Consider the following 25,629-nt stretch of genomic DNA (forward strand, 5'->3'; position numbering starts at 1 on the left):
TGTCAGTAAGACTTGGCCAAATGATTATCTTTTTCCCAATCTCTGTTTCCTGGGGAGTGTGGGTGGGACAAGGAAATGGCATAGGTTTGGGATTGAGACAGACCTGGGTGTGTGACCACAGATCTGCTTTCTGGGCCAGTTACTTCAATTGCTGAGCCTCAGTAGCCTCATCTGTAAAGTTGGGTTGAGATAAATACTTCATAAATTTTTGGTGATTACTCCACTTTGAATGAGGTAAATCTGTGAGAGACCTTGTATAGTGCCTGATTCTTGGTGGGCATTTCATTTACAATGGGGTTGGGGTTGTAGAAGTTGTGGTTATTGTCATCAGGCTTGCTTATCTCATATGATTGTTAGGAGAGGCACATGTGAAAATGGAGGCGAAAGGAGTTTGTGATTGTGGCAGTGGTATGATAGCAATTATTCTTCTGTGCTGGTGAAATATGGGTAAAACGACAGGAGTTTAGAAAATGCTTAACAATGAGAGTAATTCTTATTATACATCTTCTAATATTACTCTCCCAAAGTAAAATCTGTTAATAGAAAGTAGGATTTTTAGGTAATGGTTGAGCATTTAATACTTTGAGAAGGCTTACGATATGCCCGTTAAAAATGAATCAGTCCCAGCACTTTGGGAGGCCGAGGCGGGTGGATTACGAGGTCAAGAGATCGAGATCATCCTGGTCAACATGGTGAAACCCCGTCTCTACTAAAAATACAAAAAATTAGCTGGGCATGGTGGCGCGTGCCTGTAATCCCAGCTACTCAGGAGGCTGAGGCAGGAGAATTGCCTGAACCCAGGAGGCGGAGGTTGCGGTGAGCCGAGATCGCGCCATTGCACTCCAGCCTGGGTAACAAGAGCGAAACTCCGTCTCCAAAAAAAAAAAAAAAAAATGAATCAGTGAAATACTTGTTTAAACACTTTTATCTAAAACGTGTAATATCCTTGAATGGGGCGCCCCCTGCTGACATTTTAAAACAGACATTCCAGATCATTTCCGAGGACAGTCATCTCCCTGTATCAGCCCGGAGACTGGTTCTAGTGACCCCTTTACCGAAGTCCACACATACTAATTTGCTTTACTAATTTGCTCTCTTCTGCCTGCCTGCCTGCCTGCCTGCCTCCCTCCCTCCCTCCCTCCCTCCCTCCCTCCATTCCTTCCCCTCCCCTCCCCCCTGTTCTCTTCCCTCCCCCTCTCTCCTCCTTCCCTGCCCTCCCCTCCCCTTCCCTCCCCTCCCCGCCATTTTCTTTTTCTTTGATTGACCCTTTTTATTAGCTGCCTATATTTGGTGTATTATATACTTTTGAATTTGAGCATAAATATTAGGATTATAAAAATTCTCTTTTTGGGGCAGAATTTAGAATTACATGTTGTTATTAATATTTAAGGTTAAATATTAGGGTTATGTAAGATAAGCCTGGAACGTGGACTTTGAAAAAGAAAAAAAAGGAAAAAATTAGGATTATAAACATCGTATTCTTATCTCTTGAACTTGTAGGTCACTTCTTTTTCTTCATGGTCCAGCTTTTTAATGCTGTTTACTTCTCAAATGCCTGGTGACCTGGTTCTTAGTTTATATGATGAATAAATGGTTAAATTGATTGGTTCTTAGTTTATGTTGTGAATAAATGATTAAGCTTGTATAGAAGTTGGCAGTACAAGTCTCTTTTATGCTTGCTTAAGTCTCTTTCTCCAGTAGCCTGTCCTTTAAAGAAAAGGCTGGTATGTGGGTAAGTGAGGCCTGTTAACTGGTTGACTTGAACTTGGGATTCCACTGGCTGAAGATGAGGTGGGCAGGCTGGAGGCCTCTGCAGTTGCCAGGGTGGGTTTTTCTTTGGAGTGGAGCTGGCTTTCCTTATTTAACCCCTTCCTTGCTTCTGTATCTGGAGGGTCACAGTCTTTCTCCCCACATCCATGCCTGTGTCCCACCCCAAGGTGGATTGCTCACTGTAGGAACAATTTTCCACATTCACCCAGGAGGCCAGGGCTGCGGGGTTTATCCTGTGTACCAGGGAAGGGAGATGGAAAAGAGGCAGGGCCTGGCTGGCTCAGCATTCCTTGTACAAGGGCACAGTTGTTCCTGGCGCAGTTGTTTAATCTGATGATGGTCCTGTGGCTTGTTCTTGCTTTTTGTCTCAGTTTATTCAAAGTCCCTGAGGCTTCCTTGGCGACATCTGTCTACCTGTGGTTCTTTAGACAGGGGATTCCTGTGTTGGTCCTGGCAGTGTTGATTCTATCTATGCGTGTCATCTGAGATTTTCTCAAACTTTCTGGTCCACTTGTAGCCCTCCTTTTAGTTTCCAATTATCATTGAATAAAAGAACTTGTGCCGGGCGCGGTGGCTCACGCCTGTAATCCCAGCACTTTGGGAGGCCGAGGCGGGTGGATCACGAGGTCAAGAGATCGAGACCATCCTGGTCAACATGGTGAAACCCCGTCTCTACTAAAAATACAAAAAATTAGCTGGGCATGGTGGCGCGTGCCTGTAATCCCAGCTACTCAGGAGGCTGAGGCAGGAGAATTGCCTGAACCCAGGAGGTGTAGGTTGCGGTGAGCCGAGATCGCGCCATTGCACTCCAGCCTGGGTAACAGTAGCGAAACTCCGTCTCAAAAAAAAAAAAAGAAAAAAATTAAAGAACTCGTATTTTAGCAGACTGTAGAGGGATCAGAAAAACGAGTGTCAGGTGTTTAGTCTGCAATCATTAAAGACAGAATGTCTCATAAGTTCGGATCTGTGTTACTTTCATTATTGTGATTTATGGACACTTGCTTTCTTTCCCTTTTTTTTTTCCTTCTGTTTCCTTTCCTTATTTATTTTATTATTATTTTTAGAGACTCACTCTAAAAAAAATAGGGTTTCATTGTGTCCCCCAGGCTGGAGTGAGAGTGCAGGTGCATGCCACCATGTCTGGCTAAGTTGAAAAAAAATTGATAGTAGCTTACTCATTTGGCGCATATTGTCAGGCACGATGGCGCTTGTGCACGTGGATTATCTCCTTTGATTCCTACAACTTGAGGGACGCAGTGTTACTGGTCCTACTTACGAGGTAACCAGGACCAGGAACATGAAAGATGAGTAATTACTCCAGGGTACTGTCTCCCTCACCCTCAACTCTGGGCTAGTTTTTAAATTAAAAATCACAGCCAGACGCAGTGGCTCATGCCTGTAATCCCAACACTTTGGGAGGCCGAGGTGGGCAGATCACCTGAGCTCAGGAGTTCAAGACCAGCTGGACAACATGGTGAAACCCCGTTTCTACTAAAAATGCAACAGTTAGCCAGGTGTGGTGGCGCACACCTGTAGTCGCGGCTACTTGGGGGCTGAGTTGAGAGGATTGCTTGAGTCTGGGAGGCGTTGCAGTGAGCGGAGATTGCACTACTGCACTCCAGCTTGGGTGACAGAGTGAGACCCTGTCTCAAAAAGAAAAAAAAAATAAATAAAGTATTTGTTCCTCACTTGCATCTGTCATATTTCACGTGCGTGACAGTCACATGTGTAGTGCACTGAGCAGTGCAGATGTGGGACGTTTCTGTCAGTGCATGAAGGTTTGTTAGACGGTGCTGTCTTAGATGCTGTCATGGAGCTGGGTTGGTTCTGAGGTGCAGAGTCACTGGGGCACCTGGAGTGGTGACCTGAGAAAACTTGAATTTTGAGAAAGAGCCTGTACTGTGAGGGTGTTGTGTGTATAGGGTATGTGGTACTTGTATTTAGGATTCTGGTAAAAAGTGACTATTCATAAGCTATTTAAAGTTTCTATTTTAAAAGTATAGGGTTTTTAGGTAGTGTATTTTCTCTTGTTCTAATAGGAATTGTTTTTGGTTATATTAGGGAAAATAATTGGCGTGTGGATACGTTTTTATTTTAGTTGAATAAATCTGGTAACTAATATTTACTTTTATAGATTGAAAAATGGTTCAGTGTTTCATAAGTATTTTGAGCCTATCTTTTAAAAGAGATAGGCATTTGCGGTGACTCAGGCCTGTAATCCCAGCACTTTGGGAGGCTAAGATGGGAGGCTTGTTTGTCAGGAGTTCAAGGGACCCCCATCTCGACAAAAAGTAAAAAAATTAGCTGGGCGTGGTGGGGCACGCCTGTAGTCCCAGCTACTTGGGGGGTTGAGGTGGGAGGATGGCTTTTCCAATTATCCTTCAGAACGATTACTTTTAAAGTATAATCTTTTTATTCACAGGTGGGGTGCTACTTCTGCAGTTGCCTAGGACTTCTTTAATTTGTATATGTTACGAGATTTTAATGGGCAGTTTGAGAAGTGTTGACATTTCTGAGTTATTTCTGCATGTTGGAGTCGCGGTAACGCAGACGTTTTCCCTGTGGTTCTTCTCTGAGTCCGATTTGGTTTCCTCCATGGGGGCCCACACAGGTTTATTTTAAGAAGGTAAAAAATATGAACTGAGTTAGTACTGATTATCCCTGACAACATGCAGACGTCACTAAATAAGAGTGCATTTCTCATCAACTCACCATTTGTTTCGATTAGAAAAAAACTCATTAAAACTAATTTTTCTGCATGAAATAACTTTTTAAATCACACTGAATGTGATTCATTAATAGTAATTTATCAACCTCAGTTTTCTGCTGGATACTAAGGGAACACCTCATTAAAAAACCAGTGTTTATGCAAATAGTACAATATTTTAAAACCTTTGGATTGTAAAAGTCTCTGTTAAATTGAATATATATAGATAGTCACCGTTCGGATATTATTTACGACTTACATAGAAACTCACTGATCTGCTAACAAGTAGGAAGGAGGCCTTGAGCCAAACGCTTCTGTACTCGGCAGTAAAAGGAGTAATTACCGTTTTGCTCTTTTCTCTGGTTAAGTCTTTTTAAAAATTTTGTTTTTCCTTTTACTGTTGACCCACAACTTGTTTAAATTTTGTCACTATTGCAGTGTTGCAGCGGACCTTGCAGCTCACGTCTCCCTGTGTGTCCGAGGGAGAGTTTCTCTGGGCTGTATACGTGGGGGCGTGTGGGCCTGACCTGTCACATTCAGCGTTTATTTCACAGTCTTGTATGTACTGCCCATCACTGCAGAATGTAACTAGCCGGGGTTACTTTCCTCGGTCTGGACTCTTCTCTTCAGAGCCTGTTTCTCTCTTTTGCAGACGGGCCAAGGTTGCTCGGGTGATTGGTTTACTGGCCTCGCACACAGCTGAGCTCCAGGAAAATACACCTGTTGTTGAGGTAATGTCTTTTATTACTGAAATGGGACGAATGACAAGAAATACTGTTCTCGATTCTGTAATTTAGAACATGCAGCTTTCATTGACCTTCACTTGATTTTTCTTTGTGGGATTGTGGCAATCGTTCTGAAACTGTCACCTCAGCAGATCTTTAGGCTTAAACACAGCAGCTCATTACAGCATGGTCCATCATTAAAGTGGCACGGCAGAGTTAGCAAGGGTTCTGAACTCTGCTCATCATTATTTCGTTAGTTTTTGAATAAGGCTTTTTTCATTTCTAGTTTTCTTGTAGTCTGTCCAACATTTTATTACAGCTAATGTATTTCCTAGTTAAAGCGTAGCTTATAATTCAAAATTCAAGTTCTTCTGGCATTTCACCTAGAATTTAGTGTTTTCACACTAAAGACTCCTTTCTACCTATTCTGTTAATGTATATTACACTTAATTGGTAATGCAGTTTTATTCCTTGAACTGGGAGAGGCTCAAGAGTCAGTGTCGGTGAGAAGAAGGCAACAGCTCCCGAAGGAAGTAAGAAAGGGGTAAGGAGAGGGGACTGCAGAGCTGAAGCTGGTTGTGTAGTATTTGGGGCTTTAAGAGAAATTGGAAAACTTTTTATGACTGTGGTCTTTACTGTAGTAGCCAGCTGGTATTTGGAACTTTAAGAGGAATTGGAAAATTTTCTGTCTGTGCCGTCCACCCCCGTGGCCAATTGATGGGGTGGTATCCCAGCTGGCCTTGTAGTGTCTGGGTGGAGATTAATTTAATCTCACTGTATTTCCCTTGCTTACAATTCCTTCTCTATTTCCTGCAAACTGTTGGATCTCTGAGCTACTAATAAAATGCCACTAAGTCTGAATTTTTCCTTTTTTGGAGGGCGTAAAATAAGTGAATTGTGACCCTGTGTGATCACTGATGGTACCCAGCCTGGTCCTCAGAGATGTGTCCAGTAGATTTCTATCTAAAAGATCGAGAACATAGGGCAGTATTTACCAGGAAGATGAGAAGCTTAGGTTCTCAAAAGTGGGGGTTCCTTCTGATGGCTCTGAGCAAAAGGCCTCCAGTGAGATGGAGTCGCTGTAGGAGACGGGGGAGAATCTAAAGTCCGAGACAGAGTCCCAGGAGTTTAGAGGACGTTCCTGCATTGCCACAGCAGTAGTCCGTTGCTCAGGAGCTGTGAAGAAAGAGCCTCTGAATATGTAAAATGTGACTGTTGAATTACATTATTCAGTAGTTACAATGATAAGTAGGATGGATGCTTTAGGAAGCTGAGTTAGTGGATTGGAAGATCAGTAGGATGAATTTTCTCAAGATTTAGAAAGAGGATAAAGATTTTGAACTACAAAGGCATGGATGATAGTTTCAGATCTGTTGCACTATCCAGCATGGTAGCCTCCAGCCACGGTGGCTGTTGAGTGCTTGAATTCAGCAGCTAGTCTGAATTGAGATGACCAACTTACAGAGAAGAATACTATGGCCAACCTGGAATTTCCAACCCGATTATTCTCCTTTATCTTTTTCACAGCATTTATCACCACCGGACATTTTATGTACTTATTTCTCTTCCCACACTAGACTACAAGCTCTGTTGGAATAGGGATTTTCAACCGTCTTGTTCAATGCTGCACCCCAGTGCGTAGACTGTGCCTTGTGTCTATATAGATGCTGACAAGTATTTTGAAATGAGTGAATAAAACTGTACCAGAACGCTTGGAACTCCCTGTAGCAGTGTCTGGAAGATGCTGTGTTTTGCTGCTGCAGGAATTCTCAAGGGACTGGGCAGAGGGCGTGTGAAGTAACCTGGGACCTGCCAGTCACCCTGGGTGATGTGCAGCCCACGTTCCCTGGCACCTGCTGCCGCACTCCCAGCAGTTCCTGAACCTCTGTGTTACCTCTTCTCACTCAGGTTGACTTCTGTGGCCAGTCTGCATTCTCACAGTATTTCTCCTACTCCAATTATACCTTCTGCCGACACTGTATTCCTGGTGCTGCCTCCACTGAGAGGAGGGTGGGTGTTAATTCCCGGGGTTCTTGTATCTTTTATCCCAGTACTGTTCTCTTCATGGGTGTTTGCTGATGCTTTATTAATTTGAAATGCAATAACTCAGGGAAAATCATACTTCATTAAAAAAATGGTGTGTGCTTAACTATCTGGTGAACTGTTTTGAGTTACACACACTGTATTGTGAACTAAATTTGGTTGGATAATAGAGAGCTTATGCAATAACTTGAAACTGAGCCAGGTGCTCCTTTGTGATGCCATCTTAATTTTGTTATTTCAACACTTTTTAGTTCTTTGGTCATTACTTTTAATGGCAAAAACTGTAATTACTTTTGTACCAACTTAATTCCTGCTGTGAGCAATTGCCTGTGATAACTTAAGTAGCCACAAGAGGTCATTCAAGCACTAGAAAAAAAGTTGTGCAAGTTTTTTGTTGTGGACATGGAGTCTCGCTCTGTCACCAGGCTAGAGAACAGTGGTGTGATCTCGGCTCATTGTAACCTCCACCTCTGGGTTCAAGCAATTCTCCTGCTGGGACTACAGGCACACACCACCATGCCCAGCTAATTTTTGTATTTTTAGTAGAGACAGGTTTTCACCATGTTGGTCAGGCTGGTCTCGAACTTCTGACCTCGTGATCTGCCTGTCTTGGCCTCCCAAAGTGCTGGGATTACAGGTTTGAGCCCACTGCGCATCACCAAGTTTTAAGAATTTATGGCGATCATTAAAAAATCTGGAGAAAATAGATGCTGGAGAGGATGTGGAGAAATAGGAACACTTTTACACTGTTGGTGGGAGTGTAAATTAGTTCAACCACTGTGGAAAACAGTGTGGCGATTCCTCAAGGACCTAGAAATAGAAATTCCATTTGACCCAGCAATCCCATTACTGGGCATATATCCAAAGGATTATAAATCGTTCTACTATAAGGACACATGCACACGAATGTTCATTGCAGCACAGTTTACAATAGCAAAGACCTGGAACCAACCCAAATGCCCATCGATGATAGACTGGACAGGAAAAAATGTGGCACATATATACCATGGAATATTATGCAGCCATTAAAAATGAGGAGTTCGCGTCCTTTGTAGGGACATGGATGAACCTGGAAGCCATCATTCTCAGCAAACTGACACAAGAACACAAAACCAAACACCACATCTTCTCACTCATAGGAGGGTGTTGAACAAGGAGAACACATGGACACAGGGAGGGGAGCACTATACACGGGGGTCTGTTGCGGGGGAGTGGGGGGGACAGCTGTGGGGGGAGTTGGGGAGGGATAGCATGGGGAGAAATGCCAGATATGGGTGAGGGGGAGGGAGGCAGCAAATCACACTGCCATGAATGCACCTATGCAACAACCTAGCATGTTTTTCACATGTACCCCAAAACCTAAAATGCAATAAAAAAAAAAAAAGAAAACTTTTGTAACTTTTGAATTTGTGATTTTTGTTTTTGTTGTTTTTTTTTTTCTTCTTTGAGATGGAGTCTTGCTCTGTCACCCAGGCTGGAGTACAGTGACACGATCCTGGCTCACTGCAACCTCCACCTCACGGGTTCATGTGAATCTCCTGCCTCAGCCTCCCGAGTAGCTTACGCATGCCCACTACCATGCTCGGCTAATTTTTGTATTTTTAGTAGAGACAGGTTTTCACCATGTTGGTCAGGCTGGTCTCGAACTTCTGACCTCGTGATCTGCCTGTCTTGGCCTCCCAAAGTGCTGGGATTACAGGTTTGAGCCCACTGCGCATCACCAAGTTTTAAGAATTTATGGCGATCATTAAAAAATCTGGAGAAAATAGATGCTGGAGAGGATGTGGAGAAATAGGAACACTTTTACACTGTTGGTGGGAGTGTAAATTAGTTCAACCACTGTGGAAAACAGTGTGGCGATTCCTCAAGGACCTAGAAATAGAAATTCCATTTGACCCAGCAATCCCATTACTGGGCATATATCCAAAGGATTATAAATCGTTCTACTATAAGGACACATGCACACGAATGTTCATTGCAGCACAGTTTACAATAGCAAAGACCTGGAACCAACCCAAATGCCCATCGATGATAGACTGGACAGGAAAAAATGTGGCACATATATACCATGGAATATTATGCAGCCATTAAAAATGAGGAGTTCGCGTCCTTTGTAGGGACATGGATGAACCTGGAAGCCATCATTCTCAGCAAACTGACACAAGAACACAAAACCAAACACCACATCTTCTCACTCATAGGAGGGTGTTGAACAAGGAGAACACATGGACACAGGGAGGGGAGCACTATACACGGGGGTCTGTTGCGGGGGAGTGGGGGGGACAGCTGTGGGGGGAGTTGGGGAGGGATAGCATGGGGAGAAATGCCAGATATGGGTGAGGGGGAGGGAGGCAGCAAATCACACTGCCATGAATGCACCTATGCAACAACTTTGCATGTTTTTCACATGTACCCCAAAACCTAAAATGCAATATAAAAAAAAAAAAAAAAAAAAAAAAAAAAGAAGAATTTATGTTTCAACTTCCAGAAGCAGGATCTGTGGAGGTTGAGCAGGTACATGGTACCATGTTTCATCTTTGTCCTGTTTTTTTTTTTTAGAGGTTTCTGGCCGGGCGTGGTGCCTCACTCCTGTAATCCCAGCACTTTGGGAGGCCAAGGTGGGCGGATCACGAGGTCAGGAGATCCAGACCATCCTGGCTAACATGGTGAAACCCCATCTCTGCTAAAAATACAAAAAATTAGCTGAGCATGGTGGCACGCACCTGTAGTCTCAGCTACTCGGGAGACTGAGGCAGGAGAATCTCTTGAACCCAGGAGGTGGAAGTTGCAGTGAGCAGAGATTGCACCACTGCACTGCAGCCTGGCGACAGAGTGAGACTCCATCTCAGGAAAAAAAAAAAATTTCTGCTACAAGATGTTTGGTTCCATTCCATTGGTGATTTTTTACTATTTGTGATGAAAAAGGTCAATGAAAACCATTACAGCCTCTTCAGAAAGATGCAGTCAACACTGAGCACATGATTTTAGGAGATTTGGGAACCTTGTGGAGTCTGCTGGTCAATCTTTAGTTCAGGTTTCTGTAAAACTCACAATTGGATGCTTGTGGATAATTTTCCAGTAATCGGTAAGAAAATTTCAAGTGTGAGATAAATCCTGAATTCTCTATTACGTTTACTATCAGTGAACAAGAAAAATTGTGGTTGAAGATCCTACAAGTGTTTTATTTTATATTTTACTTATTTATTTTTTGAGACAGAGTCTCGCTCTGTTGCTCAGGCTATAGTGCAGTGGTGTGATGTTGGCTCACTGCAGCCTCTTCCCCCTGGGTTCAAGAGAGTCTCAGCCTCAGCCTCATGAGTAACTGGGACCGCAGGTTCATGCCCCGCTAATTTTTGTATTTTTACTAGACACAGGATTTTACCATGTTGGCCAGGCTGGTCTTGAACTCCTGGCCTCAAGTGATCTGCTTGCCTTGGGCTCCCAAAGTGCTGGGATTACAGGCGTGAGCCACTGCACCTGGCCCCTGTAAATATTTTAAAGGCATAGAACCTCATTTTGTTACTCACCTTTGCTCCCCACAGTGCCGAGCCAGCAAAGTAATATGTATTTCAGGCACTCAGTCAATGCTGAAGAGTTTAATGAATGATTAAAAGAATGTTAGGAGCGTATGATGGTGTAATTTGTCACAAAGAGACAGAAAAAATGGAGCAAAAATCTATTTTACTATCCTTGTGATATAATTTAAATCTCTTTCATCTTACTGTCTCGTCAGCAGCTACAGAAAATAACTGCTCATGATCTCCTTTATGCATTTAGAAGCATTTATTGACATCTGTATCTTCTTCACAGAAAAATATAACCATCTGAAGATTATTTTCCTAGATAACACATTTACCACTCTGCAGTCATTGTGGTTTCTGTGTGTAATAATTTAAGAAATATTTTTGATATTAAGCCAGTATATTTAGTCTGAAGCATGCAGTGAATATATTTTAGGAATTTTAATATAGACCTATCAAATTCTAGAACTGAAAGGGTTTTTTTTTCTTTTATTGTGACTGAGTCTTACTCTGTTGCCCACACTGGAGTGCAGTGGCATGATCTTGGCTCACTGCAACCTCCATCTCCCAGGTTCAAGTGATTCTTGTGCCTCAGCCTCCTGAGTAGCTGGGATTACAGACATGCACCCACGCCCAGCTGATTTTTTTTGTATTTTTAGTAGAGACAGGGTTTCACCATGTTGGCCAGGCTGGTCTCGAACTCTTGACCTCAAATAATCCACTTGCCTCAGCCTCCCAAAGTACTGGGATTATAGGCGTGAGCCACCATACCCAGCCAAAAGGAATATTAACAGACATTTTAGGTTAACCCATTCATTAAATTTCCTTATTATTGACTGGGCGTGGTGGCTCATGGCTGTAATCCCAGTACTTTGGCAGGCTGAGGTGGGAAAATCACTTGAGCCTAGGAGTTTGAGACCAGCCTGGGCAACATAAGGAGACCTCTTCTCTACAAAAAATAGAAAAACAGTCAGGCGTGGTGGTACACATGAGTGGTTCCAGCTACTCAGGAGGCTAGACATGAACCTGGGAGGCTGAGGCTACAGTGGGCTATTAGCATGCTCCTGCGCTCCAGCCTGAGCGAGACCCTGTCTCAAAATGTTTTTTTGTTATGGAAAATTTCAACATCTACAGAAGTAGAGAGACTAGAATGATGAGGTAGCATCATTTGCTTCCGGCAGTCCTCAGAGTGGGCTCATCTTGTTTCATCTGTGTCTCCTGCTTTCACTCTCCCTTTCCCTTTTTCTCGCCCCCCCCCCCCCTTGCTGGAGTATTTTAAATAAAATAATATTATTTTACTAGAAAATATATTTTTCTAACAGAAAAGAATTAGGAAAATATATAGCCACAGTTTTATCATCACACCCAGTACCTTCAACAGTAGTCCCTGAGTGTCATCTGATACCCAGTGAACGATCAGATTTTCTTGGTGGTGTCACACGTGTCATTTTGTAATTTTTCTTTGAGCCAGGATTGTGCTTAATGTGACCCTTAAGTCTCTTAATTCCTGGTCTAATTTTTTGGTGTTATTTATTTGTTGCAGAAAGATTGTCCCTTGTCTTGGCCCAAATTGGAGTATCAGAAGCTTTACTGCACTCTTTTGGTGTTATTTAGGAGAGGCCTTTATCACCCGTCTTTGCTTTCTTGCACATTGCTGCTTGGATGTGGACCCTTGACTCAGTACTTGTTTTGGGGAGGATGGCTTGGGGAAATAGGAATTGGTCATAGTTGGTGCTGTATTTCTCCTACTGCGTCATAGAAAGTGAGACAACTAAACCGTGTATGCCCCTATTAGAGGGCTTAAAGTTCATCACGAGACTCAGATGTGGTCAGCCTTATTACAGATATTCCCATCACTCTTTTTTCTTCATACACTCATCTGTGAGCCAGGAACTCATCACTTTTTCAGTTAGTAGTTTTAACATCAATCGATTATTGTCTTCATGTAGTAATCCTTTAGAGTTGCAAAATGATAATTGTCTTACTCTGTAATTTCCTTTCTATTTATGGTTGGACGTTTTCTTACAGAAGAGCTTTCCCTGATCAACTGTTGGGTTATCCTGAAATAGAGTGTGTTTCGCAAGGCAGGATAAATGCCTATTGTTTTTCTTCATGGGTCAGTTTTCAGAAGAAAGAATTGGTGCCCCAGTAATCTCCTAAGTGTCCGTCGAGATTGATTTTATATTCTGAGAACTTACCGGTTATACATGTATGTGTGTATCGTCTAGTCCTTTGCAATCATTAGTCTTCCTGATGCCTAAATGGTTTCATCTCCATCCAGTGGGAGCCCTTTCAAGTCTGCCCCTTCCTCCCTTTGACATGAGCCTGCTACTGTCTCTGATAGCTTGCTGGCTTCTCGGGGGTGAGCTTTCACAGGCTTGTTTTGGGAATAGTCAGCTCCTAGTTTTGAAACCACTTCTACAAGGAATCTTGTTTACTTTTTGTTAGAAGATGTAGTTAGAGATGGCAGTCTAGGTTCTCTAGGATTTTTTTTTTCCTTGTAGAGCTTTTCAGAGGTCGATCTAGGTACTGTTGTTTCTTAAAAAGAGAAAAATTTCTGAGTTTACTTATACTCTTCCAATTCAGATTCTTTTTTAAATTGAGACGCAGTTTCACTCTTGTTGCCCAGGCTGGAGTGCAATGGCGCGATCTCGGCTCACCACAGCCTCTGCCTCCCAGGTTCAAGCGATATTCTCCTGCCTCAGCCTCCCAAGTAGCTGAGATTATGGGCATGTGCCATCATGCCCAACTAATTTTGTGTTTTTAGTAGAGACAGGGTTTTACCTTGTTGGTCAGGCTGGTCTCAAACTCCTGACCTCAGTTGATTCACCTGCCTTGGCCTCCCAAAGTTCTGGGATTGTAGGCGTGAGCCACCGCGCCTGGCCCCAATTCAGATTTAAAATTTGTTTTTACCTCTTGATTTACAATTTTTATTTTTCTTCTCATGAGCTAAAAATCCTGGCTGGGTGTGGTGGCTCTTGCCTGTAATCTCCACACTTTGGGAGCCGAGGTGGGTGGATCACTTGAGTTCAGGAGTTCGAGACCAGCCTGGCCGACGTGGCAAAACCCCATCTCTACTAAAAACACAGAAATTAGCTGAGCATACTATTGCATGCCTGTAATCCTGGCTGCTTGGGAGGCTGGGACATGAGAATTGCTTGAACCCAGGAGGTGGAGGTTGCTGGGATTGCACCACTGTACTCCAGCCAGGGCGCATAGCGAGACTCTGTCTCAAAAACAAAAAACAAAAAAAAACAACTCTTGGCTGTTAGTAACATTAACATAATGACCTTTTTCTAGCTTAGAGTTTAGAATAGGTAAAAAATAGTAGTACACGTATTGTTACTAACAACAAAATACAAGGCACATTTTAAGTACTTTCTTCCCTTGGGATATAACCCACTGGATGATATGTACAGTCAAAATGCTGAGTTTTGATGTCAGTTTAAGTCTTCGCTTTGTGCTTGTCACCAATGTGATATATAGTTACATATGTTTCCAATTTTTTTTTCCTGGATATTTAAGGATTACTTTGTACTTTCTGGTTTGAAAATTATAATTCCTTTTTATTGAAGTGCTAGAAATATACAGAAGTATGTACAAAACATACATGTATTGCTTAACGAATTATTGCCAAGTGTGAAAACCCAGGCAGCTGCCACTGGGTTTGAGTAGAACATGGAGTGGAACGTTGCCAGCGTACCTGGGACCCGCGTGTCCTCCCACATCGCTGTTACCTCCCTTCGCCAAAGGAAGTTACTGTAACTTCCAATCCTAGGATTACTTTGCCTGCTTTTGAATTTATTTAAATTGAGTCATAAGTGTGCTTTGGTATCTGGCTTCTTTTGTTTCGTATCGTGTGTGGAATTCGTCCCTGTCGCACATACTGTGGCTCCTTTTTATTGCATGCGTATGCTGCATCACTGGTGATGGGCGTTTGGATTGCTTTCTGTATCTGGCTGTTACAAACCTTGCGCACACGTTTTGATGCACTTGCGCAAGCTCTCTGTTGCGTATGTGTAGGAATAGAATTGGCAGGTTATAGGATATGTGTGTGTTCAACTTTAGGAGGTAATCTAAGCTGTTTTCCAAAAAGGTTGTATGAGTTAAAATGCTTTGACTAATGAAAGAATGTTCAGTGCTCTGCATTCTCCTTCATATTTGGCGTTGGCATACAATCATGTTAAATAAGTATTTCCGGCCGGGCGCGGTGGCTCAAGCCTGTAATCCCAGCACTTTGGGAGGCCGAGGCGGGTGGATCACGAGGTCGAGAGATCGAGACCATCCTGGTCAACATTGTGAAACCCCGTCTCTACTAATACAAAAAAATTAGCTGGGCACGGTGGTGCGTGCCTGTAATCCCAGCTACTCAGGAGGCTGAGGCAGGAGAATTGCCTGAATCCAGGAGGCGGAGGTTGCGGTGAGCCGAGATCGCGCCATTGCACTCCAGCCTGGGTAACAAGCGCGAGACTCCGTCTCAAAAAAAAAAAAAAAAAAAAAAATAAGTATTTCCTCTATGCTTTTAACTTTAATGGTTGTTCGGTTTGGTATGGCATCTGAAAGTGTGAGTATATAATTTTTCTTCCTATCTCTATTCATAGGTGGGTTATATTAATAGAATTACTGAAAATAAATGACCTTTGCATCCTTAGAAGAAATGACTTGGTGCTCTCTGTAATTCACTGTTGGAATGTCTTTCCTGGTTTTTTTTAGAATTGTTTCTCTGTTTTTTCTTGCCACATTACATTGATTTCTTGGAGAGTCCAGGCTGTTTGTCCTGCACAATGTTCCGCAGTCCAGATTTGTCTGCCTGCTTTTTCTTAGTATCGCTAACTTATTCCTCTAGTCCACACATTCCCTGTGAACCGTAAGTTAGGTCTGGAGACTTCGTTAGATTCGCGTTAAACCTTTCTTTTTGGTAAGAACGTGTCGTAGGTGATATTGGGCACTTGGTATTTGAACTCACCAGGAAGCATGCAGCGTCAGGTTTCATGAGTTCCGTTTGCTTGGATCATTTGATTGAAGCGGCGCTGCAGAGAGCTCCGTGTAAAGATGCATCTTTTCCTTGGCGGTGCCACTTCAGCTCTCATGTGATGTATGCAATAAGAACAGAATATTACAAATTACATAGACTATAACTGCTCTTTTAACATTTTTCTAAAATAAAACATACAGTTTTAGTAAGTTCAGGAAGTGTTAACCGTTGTGCTCATTGTCATTAACTGCCATTGCATTTTCTCTTCATTGTCAACAGATGATTACGGTTTTTGTTTTTGAGATGGAGCCTCACTGTAGTGTTCAGGCTGGACTGCAGGGCACAGTCACAGCTCACACCTTGGGCTTCAGCCCTCTCCCCACCTCAGCCTCCTGAGCAGCTGGTACTAGAGGTGTGTGCCATCCTACCCAGCTGTCTTTTTAAATTTTTTGTAGAGATGTAGTCTCCCTGTGTTGCCCAGGCTGGTCTTTTTTTTAAATCATTTTAGCTAAGCTTTATTGAATGCTTACTGTGTACCAGGTGCCAGGCTGGTCTTAAACTCCTGGGCTAAAGTGATCCATCCTCCTCAGCCTCCCAAAGTGTTGGGATTACAGGCATGAGCCAGCACACCTGGCCTCAACAGATTTTTAATTCACTAAGTTCATCGTGCCGTGCAGCATTATCACCATTACTGTTTTTGAAATTAATTTAATTTTTGTTTTTTGAGGCAGGGCCTCACTCTGTTGCCCAGGTTGGAGTGCAGTAGCGTGATCATGGCTCACCGCAACTTCACACTTCTGGGCTGGAGTGATCCTCCTACCTCAGCCTCCCCAGACGCTGGGACTACTGGTACACGTCACCACGCCTGCTCGTCTTTTAATTCTTACTTTTAGTGGTGATGGTGTCTCGTATTATCTTCCAGGCTGGTCTCTAACTACTGGTGACAAGCAATCCACCTGCCTCAGCCTTCCTATGTGCTGGGATTACAGGCATGAGCCACCGCACCTGACCTCTAATCAATTAATTAATCTATTTTTAATATGTATTTTTTGTTTCAGTAGCTTTTGGAGTACAGGTGGTTTTGATTACCCAGATGAGTTGTGTAACTGTGAAGTCTGAGTTCAGTGCACCGGTCACCGTGTAGTGTACGTCGTACCCAATGCGTAGTTGTTTTAAAGCCCTCTCCCCTCCCCCACCTGGGAGCCTCCAGTGCCCACTCTACCACTCTGCATGCCTTTGCATGCCCATAGCATAGCGCCCACTCATAACTGGGAACAGACGGTACTAGGATTTCTATTCCTAAGTTACTTCAGTTGGAATAATGCTGGCCTCTAATTTAATTTGAAAAATGTATTTTACATTCTGTGTCCTCGTGGTTTTTGTGGGATAATCACATTTTATGATACAGTTCTTTTTTTAAAAGAGAAATATCCTAAGAATTACTGACCTAAAAGTATTGGCATGGAGTTCTTCCCATTCTACTGCATTGGTTATGGAATTGAATTGATGTTAAACGTGGATGTATGGAGATTTGAAGCATTACTTGGTTCTCTCTGAAAAGTGTGTGCTTTTGGAAACTCTAAACATAGTGAGTGGTGAATCTACTTCAAAGGCTGCGATGTGTGTCCCACTTCGGGCTCCTGCTCCGTACTCAGATGCACAGTTGCACGGCTTCCTCCTCTCTGTCTCCTAGCTCCAGAGGAATTGCTTTGCTTTCCTGCTAGAACAACTGCACACAGCCACTTCTGTCATTGTCCCTGTTCTCCATAGTCCTCATTTTCAATTTATAACCTTTTTTTAAGAACATAGAGCACTTTTCGTACTTTTTGAGATATATGAATTATATAGATATGTGGACTTATTTTTCACTATAGTTTTTCCATGTAGCATTTATGATTTTGTAAATATTCTAATTATAAAAATAACATGTGATCTTCTAATTATGGCAATTTGGCTATTGAGATAATCTTGCAAATTATGTGTGATCCTCTCCCATCAAAAAAAACAACACATGGCTCAAGCCTGTAATCCCAGCACTTTGGGAGGCCGAGGCGGGTGGATCACGAGGTCAAGAGATCGAGACCATCCTGGTCGACATGGTGAAACCCCGTCTCTACTAATACAAAATATTAGCTGGGCACGGTGGCGCGTGCCTGTAATCCCAGCTACTCAGGAGGCTGAGGCAGGAGAATTGCCTGAACCCAGGAGGCGGAGGTTGCGGTGAGCTGAGATCGCGCCATTGCACTCCAGCCTGGGTATCAAGAGCGAAACTCCGTCTCAAAAAAAAAAAAAAAAAAACAACACAAAAACAAACCTAGAGGCTGGGCGCAGTGGCTCACGCCTGGAATCCCAGCACTTTGGGAGGCTGAGGTGAACAGATCACCTAAGGTCAAGAGTTTGAGAGCAGCCTGACCAATATGGAGAAACCCTATCTCTACTAAAAATACAAAAATTAGCTGGGCGTGGTGGCATGTGCCTGTAGTCCCAACTACTTGGTAAGCTGAGACAGAAGAATTGCTTGAACCCAGGAGGCAGAGGTTGCAGTGAGCTGAGATTGCTCCACTGCACTCCAGCCTGGGTGACAGAGTGAGACTCCATTTCAAAAACAAAAAAACTCAAACAAATCTATGAAATGCAAGGTAAAATTTAACAAAAAGATGAACAAGAAAGCGAGGGAAATTTTCAAAAGTCAGAAATGGGGGCAACTAAACTCCTGAAATGGTAACACTGAAAGGCTGTCTGGGACGAGATGAGTTGGTGGGTATTGCTGACGTGTCATAGTTCTGAGGTTTGATAGAAGTTAAGATAGAAGGTGAGGTCTGAGGTTTGCTTGAAGCAGTTAGCTAGAGCCAATAGCCTTGAAGAGCTATCCTTTTAATAAAATGGGGAATTTGAAAAAAAAAGGCAACTCACTTATCTACACAGAGAGATAACAAAGAAATTTGGTGATTTTTATCTTCAGCTCTAGAAAGAGGAAAAAATGCTTCCATATCAATTTTCAACTGCAGTTTTTTTTTTTTTTCAATTTTACTCGTTTTTTGGGCTATGAATTTGTACTTCTCTTAAACTAGAAAATTAACATAAAAACCACACCTGGGCTCCTGGTTCTGGTAATGGTCGAGGAGCTGTATTGGGCTTACCCTCTTGCCAATAATAATAAAAATAATAATAATACATCTGGACAGAATATAAAACAAAAGTAGGTAGAAACTGGAGCGAACACACCACTTGAAAGAAGGGAAGTGACCGGGTTGAGCTGTACGTTTAACTGGTTTTTCCTTCTGCTGATGCTCTGAGTTCACACAAAGGGAATAAAGTTTAGGCAGAAGGTAACTTCTTGCTGGGCCAAGGAATTGAGGTTGCAGTTTGGCCCTGCTGGGAAAGGGCGGTGGAAAATGAGGGGGGAAAAATCGTAATACAAGCAGAGTCACAAAATATGTGTACAAGTTCCTCTACAGTGGCTGACTTTGAAGCTGGGCATGTGCTGAACGACACCCTATGGAACCAGCAGAAAGCAGTAGCTGGAGTTCCAAGAATGAGCAGAGTTCCGGCAGGTGCTCAGTGCTGGGGAGAGAGTTTGGGGGTGAAGTCTCACCAAGTTAAGAGGGGCTTGGAAACACCTTGGACTTCTTTCCATTGAAATTTGAGAAGGGCCATGCCACACATTGGGACTAGGAATCATGTCCTGGGACTGAGGCTGTACCTTAGGGTAAAGGAAAAACAGGAACAGACTGGTGCTAACAAAAGCAAAAAGAAGCCTCCACAGGATTGAGTGACTGGCCACATGCTACTTGCCGGAACACCACCCAGTACTCTGGAGGAAGATAAGGTTATCCAGAGCCTTTAGTGTATCTCATCCAGAAGGTTCAGAGGAGAAACTCTTGGAGATCCTGGCTTAGATAAAGAGATTTTAGACTTAACACCAAAAGCATCATCTATAAAAGAAAAAAGTTAATAAATTGGACTTCATCAAAATTAAAAACATTTGCTCCACCAAAGACCCTGTTAATATGATGAAAAGACAACTAGACACATAGAGAAAATATTTACAAGCTACATGTCTGACAAATGATTCATATCTGGAATATTCTCAAAACTCAACAGCAAAAAACATTCAGTTAGAAAATGGGCAAAAGACATGAGAAACATTTTACCAAAGGGGCTATATGAATAGCAAATGTGTACATGAGAAAATACTTGTCATTATTATCTATTAGGGAAAAGTGAACTAATTCTGCAACTGTACACCTATAAAACAATGTAACAGCGGCATACCAAATGCTCTCAAGGATGCTGAGAAACTCGCTGTGTACATTGCTGATGGGAATGTCAAATCGTACAACTACTCTGGAGACATTTTGGCCATTTTGTACACTAAACATTTACTTACCACATTATGACTCCATAATACATATCCATATGAATATGCATATTACATACTCACTTTGAGCTTTTTTCAAAGGTGTGAAATCTTATGTTTATACAAATATTGTTATTTCTATATATATTTTTTATATCTATATGCATACTAGCTTTAATAGGCTGGTACTGGAAATACCAGAGTGTCACTCAGTTTGTGAATGGTTAAACAAACTGTGCTACATCCTTAGAATGGAATACTACTTAGTAAAGAGAAATAAACTATTGATACTCAGCAACTTGGATGGCTCTCAAGGCATTATGATGAGTGAAATGTCATGTTAATATACCATTCTTGAAATTACAGTGTGAGAAAACAGATATCCATTGTCTGTTTGTCTGTTTGGACATATCCAGATGTCCATTCTCACGCTACTATGAAGAAATACCAGAGACTGGGTAATTTATAAGGAAAAGAGGTTTAATTGACTCACAGTTCCACATGGCTGGTAGGCCTCAGGAGACTTATAATTGTGGCAGAAGGCACTTCTTCACGTGGAGGGAGCAGAGAATGAGTGCCGAGTGAAGGGGGAAACCCCTTATAAAACCATCAGATCTTGTAAGAGCTCACTATTATGAGAACAGCATGAAGGAAACCACCCCATGACTCAGTGATCTCCATCTGGTCCCGACCTTGACATGTGGGGATTGTTACGATTCAGGGTGAGAATTGGGTGGGACACGGAGACAGACCGTATCACAGCAGTTGCCAGGGGTTAGGGATATCGGGGGAAGAGAGAGAGTTTGCATGCACGACGATTGCATGAGGGAGATTTTTGTCATGATTGAATGGTCTGTTTTTTGACTGCAGTGGTGGTTGTGTGAAGCTGCATGGTAAAGTGATGTAGAATTATATATCCGCATTGTACCAATGGCAGACTTTTGGCTTTGATATTGTTATGTATTTATGTAAGATATTACCATTATGGGAAACTGGAGGAAGGGTGTATGGGACTTCTCTGTACTGCTTTTTCTACTCCCTGTGAGTTCATAATTATTTCACAGGAATGGATGTCACAGTCAGAACATAACAGAAGAAGGAATCAGTGAATAATAGGTCTGTTTAATCAAAATGGCTAAAACTGTCACACAAAGGAAAAAGAATGAAGAAAACGGAACACAGTGTCCAAGACTTGTGGAATAATATCATATAAAATTATCTAACAGTCACATGATTTGACTCTCAGAAGAAGATGAGAGAATGAGATAGAAGGAATATTTGAAGGGATAATTGTTGAAAATATTTCCAAATTGATGATAGATGTCAGCTTACATTCCCAAGAATCATGCTGAACCCTGACCAAGATAAACCAAAAAAGCCTACGTTTAGGCTCATCATAGTCAAACTGCTGAAAATCAAAGATGAAGAGAAATCCTGGATATTCTATGCTGGGAAACAGTTGTATGAATGTGTACTGACTTCTCATTGGAAACCATAGATGCCATTAGACAGTGGAACAGCATTTTTAAAGCGTTCCAAGGAAAAAATTGCTATCCCAGAATTCGATATTTTGTGAAAATACTCTCAAAAATAAAAGGGAAATAAAGAAATAAATGGGTAAATTAGTCTCCAGACTGAGAGAATTTGACTAGAAATGTTAAAGTAAGTTTTTCACGTTAAAGGAAAATGAGCAGATATAAACCTGGGTTTATAAGAATTATTGAAGAGTGCTATAGTGGTAAATATGTTGGAAAATAAACAATTTTTTATGTCTTATTAAATCTGTTAACTCTAGGAAAAGCTATTATGTGTTTATAACGTAAGTAGAAGTAAAATATATGACAGCAATTTATAAAGCGTTGGAGGAACATATGCGGAAGTCTGATATGAATTTTGTATCACTATATTTTATGTATATATCATGTCTTACGTTTATATTGTATGTGTGCGTGCTTTTCTTTTTTTTTGGTTGAGACAGAGTCTCACTTGGTCACCCAGGCTGGAGTGCAGTGGTGTGATCATGGCTCACTGCACCTCCACCTCCTGGGTTCAGGTGATTCTTGTGCCTCAGCCTCCTGAGTTAACTGGTATTAGAGGTGTGTGCCACCACACCCGGCTAATTTATTTTATTTTTTAGTAGAGATGGGGTTTCATCGTGTTGGTCAGGCTGGTCTTGAACTCCTGGCCTCAAGTGATTCATCCTCTTTAGCCTCCCAAAGTGCTGGGATTACAGGCATGAGCCACTGCACCCTGTATAGCCCATAATACAGTATTACGAGCTAATACTGTATATGTTCTTACACATATGTGAGATAGTGTAATGTTGACTAAAGGTTAATTCTGATAATTTATGCATGCTATTATAATTGGAAGATTATCCAGTAAAAAATAGTCTGAAAAACAAGAGAGTAACTACTAAACAGTGAATAGAAGAGATAAAAAGGAATACTTGGCTAATCTAGTGCCATGGTGTTTACAACTAATTGATCTCAATGAGTCACAGATTCATTTCTTCTGCACTCCACTGCTTCACTTGACTAGCCTTAAAAAAAAGATTGCTAAATTAACATTTAATCAGGAATAAGTCAGGAAAGAAGGAATAAAGGAAGAAAGATCAAATGGGGCAAATAGCAAATGACAAGATGATAGATTTAAACCTCACTATATATATATTTATATAATATATATATATATATAGTGGGTTTTTTCTGTTTTCGTTTCTGAGATGAAGTCTTGCTCTGTTGCTAGGCTGGAGTGCAGTGACATGATCTTGGGCTCATTGCAACCTCCGACTCCCTGGTTCAAGTGATTCTCCTGCCTCGGCTTCCCGAGTAGCTGGGATTACAGACATGTGCCACCATGCCCAGCCAATTTTTGTATTTTAATAGAGGCGGGGTTTTACCATGCTGGCCAGATGGTCTTGATCTCCTTACCTTGTGATCTGCCTGCCTTGGCCTACCAAAGTGCTGGGATTATAGGTGTGAGCCACCACGCCCGGCCAAACCTCACCATGTTAATAACTGTGTTAAATATGAATAGTCTAAATATTCCCATCAAATGGCAGAGATTGTCATACTAGACTGAAAAAAGCAAAAAAGACCTAGGCTGGTGCAGTGACTCATGCCTGTAATCCCAGCACTTTGGAGGCCAAGGCAGGTGGATCATTTGAGGTCAGGAGTTGAAGACCAGCCTGACCAACATGGTGAAACCCCGTCTCTACTAAAAAAAAAAAATACAAAAATATTAGGTGGGCGTGGTGGTGCACACATCTGTAATCCCAGTTACTTGGGAGGCTGAGGCAGGAGAATGACTTGAAACCTGGAGGTGGAGGTTATAGTGAACTGAGATCCCGCTGCTGCACTCTAGGCTGGGTGACAGAGTGAGACTTTCTCTCTCTCTTTTTTTTTTAAAAGAGCTAGCTATATACAGTTTATATGAGGCATACTTAAACTGGAGGTTAGACTTAAACAACAGAAGAAGATATGCCACGGAAACACTAGTAACAAGAAATCTTGGGTAGCTATATTAATAACAAAGCAGAAATTAAGGGAGTATTACTAGAGATAAAAACAGCTCATAATAATGAAAGTTTCAGTTCATTAGGAAGCATTAACAGTCTTTAATTTGTCTATAAAATGAGAGTACTTTAAAATATATGAAGGAAAAATTGACAGAACTAAAAGGGGAATGTGATAATGACAAATTCATCATTATTGCTGGATATTTTAAAGATAAGTAGATAAAACTTCTGTGAGAACATGGAATATTTGAATGATATTAATGAAATGGAAATAACATTTACAGAATGCTAATTCCCATTGATTGTTGCCTGCAGGAAACACACTTCACCTGTACAGACACACGCAGACTGAAAATAAAGGATGGACAAAATACTCCACGCTAGCGGAAACCAAAAAAGAGCAGTAGTTACATTTACGTTAGATAAAATAGATTTCCAGACAGAATCTGTGAGGAGAGCCAGAGAAGGTCACTACATAATGATAAAGGAGTCGGTTCAGCAGGGGGAGGTAACAGTGTAAAGTGCATATTCACCCAGCACTGGGGCACCCAGATGTATAAAGGCAATATTATTAGAGCTAAAGAGAGAGGCCCAGATACAATGATGGCTGAAGACTTCAACACCCCATTTTCAGCATTGGACAGCTCTCCCAGACAAAAAACCCACAAAGAAGCATCAGATTTAATCTGCACTGCAGACAAAAAGGCTCTAATATTTACAGAACATTTCATCCGAGAGCTGCAGAATAAATATTCTTTTCCCAGCACATGAATCATTCTCAAGGTTAGACCGCATGTTGGATCACAAAACAAGTCTTAAAACATTCAAAAAACTGAAATAATATCAAGCATCTTTTCTGACCACAGTGGAATCAAACTAGAAATTAATAATGAGGAATTTTGGAAACTGTACAAATACATGGAAAGTAAACAGTATGCTCCTGAATGACAGTGGGTCAGGGAAGAAATGGAGAAGGAATTTGGGAAGTGAGGTGGCGGGCAGGGGCTGGCAGCTTGGGCAGCGACCATGGCGTAGCAGGGCCTCGTGTTGCCTCATTGTGATGAGCATGTTCTGGGGCTTCGTTGGCTTCTTGGAGCCTTGGTTTATCCCTAAGGGTCCTGACTGGGGCGTTAACGTTACCATATTGATGATCTGTTCAGTTTGCTGCTATCTCTTTTGGCTGATTTCAATTCTGGCCCAACTCAACCCTCTCTTTGAACCACAGTTGAAAAATGAAACTGTCTGGTATGTGAAGCATCCTTGTCCTTGAGGAAGAAGACGTGTTGTACAGTGCTCAGTCTTTGAGGTCATGAGAAGAGGATGCCTCCTAGATGCAAAATCACCTCCAACCAGACCACCTTTCTTGACTTGCCCATTTTGGCCATCAGCCGCCTTAAATGTTAGTGCCGTATTTGAATGTCTTATTCTACAATGTATTGTTTTTTCCTTCGCCTTTTTTACGCTCTAATGAATTACGTGCCTACTTAAACTGAACTGTGCCGACTCCACAAAGCGCTTATGTTCTCTTGTGAGGTGGAAGATGCTCTTCTGGGAGATATGTTACTCTCTCCTTGGAGTCTGTGCATTTGAAGATGGCTCCCGCCTTCTCACATGGGAATAGGGGAAGTGTTTAGAAACTGCTACAAGACAAATAAGACTCCAGTGTGGCAGTCGGTAGGAGAGCATTTTCAGACAGAAGAGCTGTCTCAACAGAATTACCTCTAACTGTATTTTCAGCATGAATTTATTCTTTCTGCCATCTTTTGAATACATGATCTTTCTGCTTTCCGTGGGAAAAAAAACAATTTGGGCCAGGCACAGTGGCTGATGCCTGTAATCCCAGCACTTTAGGAGACTGAGGTGGGCAGGTCACTTGAGGCCAGGAGTTCCAGACCAGCCTGGGCAGCATGGTGAAACTCTGTCTCTACAAAAAAAAAAAAAAATATCCAGACGTGGTAGCATGTGCCTGTAGACTGTGTTACTTGGGAGGCTGAGGTGGAAGGATGGC

At 42.1% G+C, this 25,629-nt stretch overlaps 1 protein-coding gene across 1 annotated transcript in view; it reads left to right on the forward strand.

Annotated features, from left to right (window-relative positions):
• ULK4 (unc-51 like kinase 4) overlaps positions 1–25,629 on the forward strand; it is a 660,641-nt gene that overhangs the window by 50,828 nt on the left and 584,184 nt on the right. Inside the window, exon 17 of the mRNA XM_064360107.1 lies at positions 5,130–5,208. Coding sequence (XP_064216177.1) covers positions 5,130–5,208 — 79 coding nt within the window. The remainder of the gene's footprint in view (positions 1–5,129; positions 5,209–25,629) is intronic.

The sequence above is a fragment of the Aotus nancymaae genome, unplaced genomic scaffold, assembly GCF_030222135.1.
Source record: "Aotus nancymaae isolate 86718 unplaced genomic scaffold, 86718_ANA_hifiasm-v0.15.2.pri h1tg000038l, whole genome shotgun sequence".
In the NCBI taxonomy this organism is placed as follows: Eukaryota; Metazoa; Chordata; class Mammalia; order Primates; family Aotidae; genus Aotus; species Aotus nancymaae.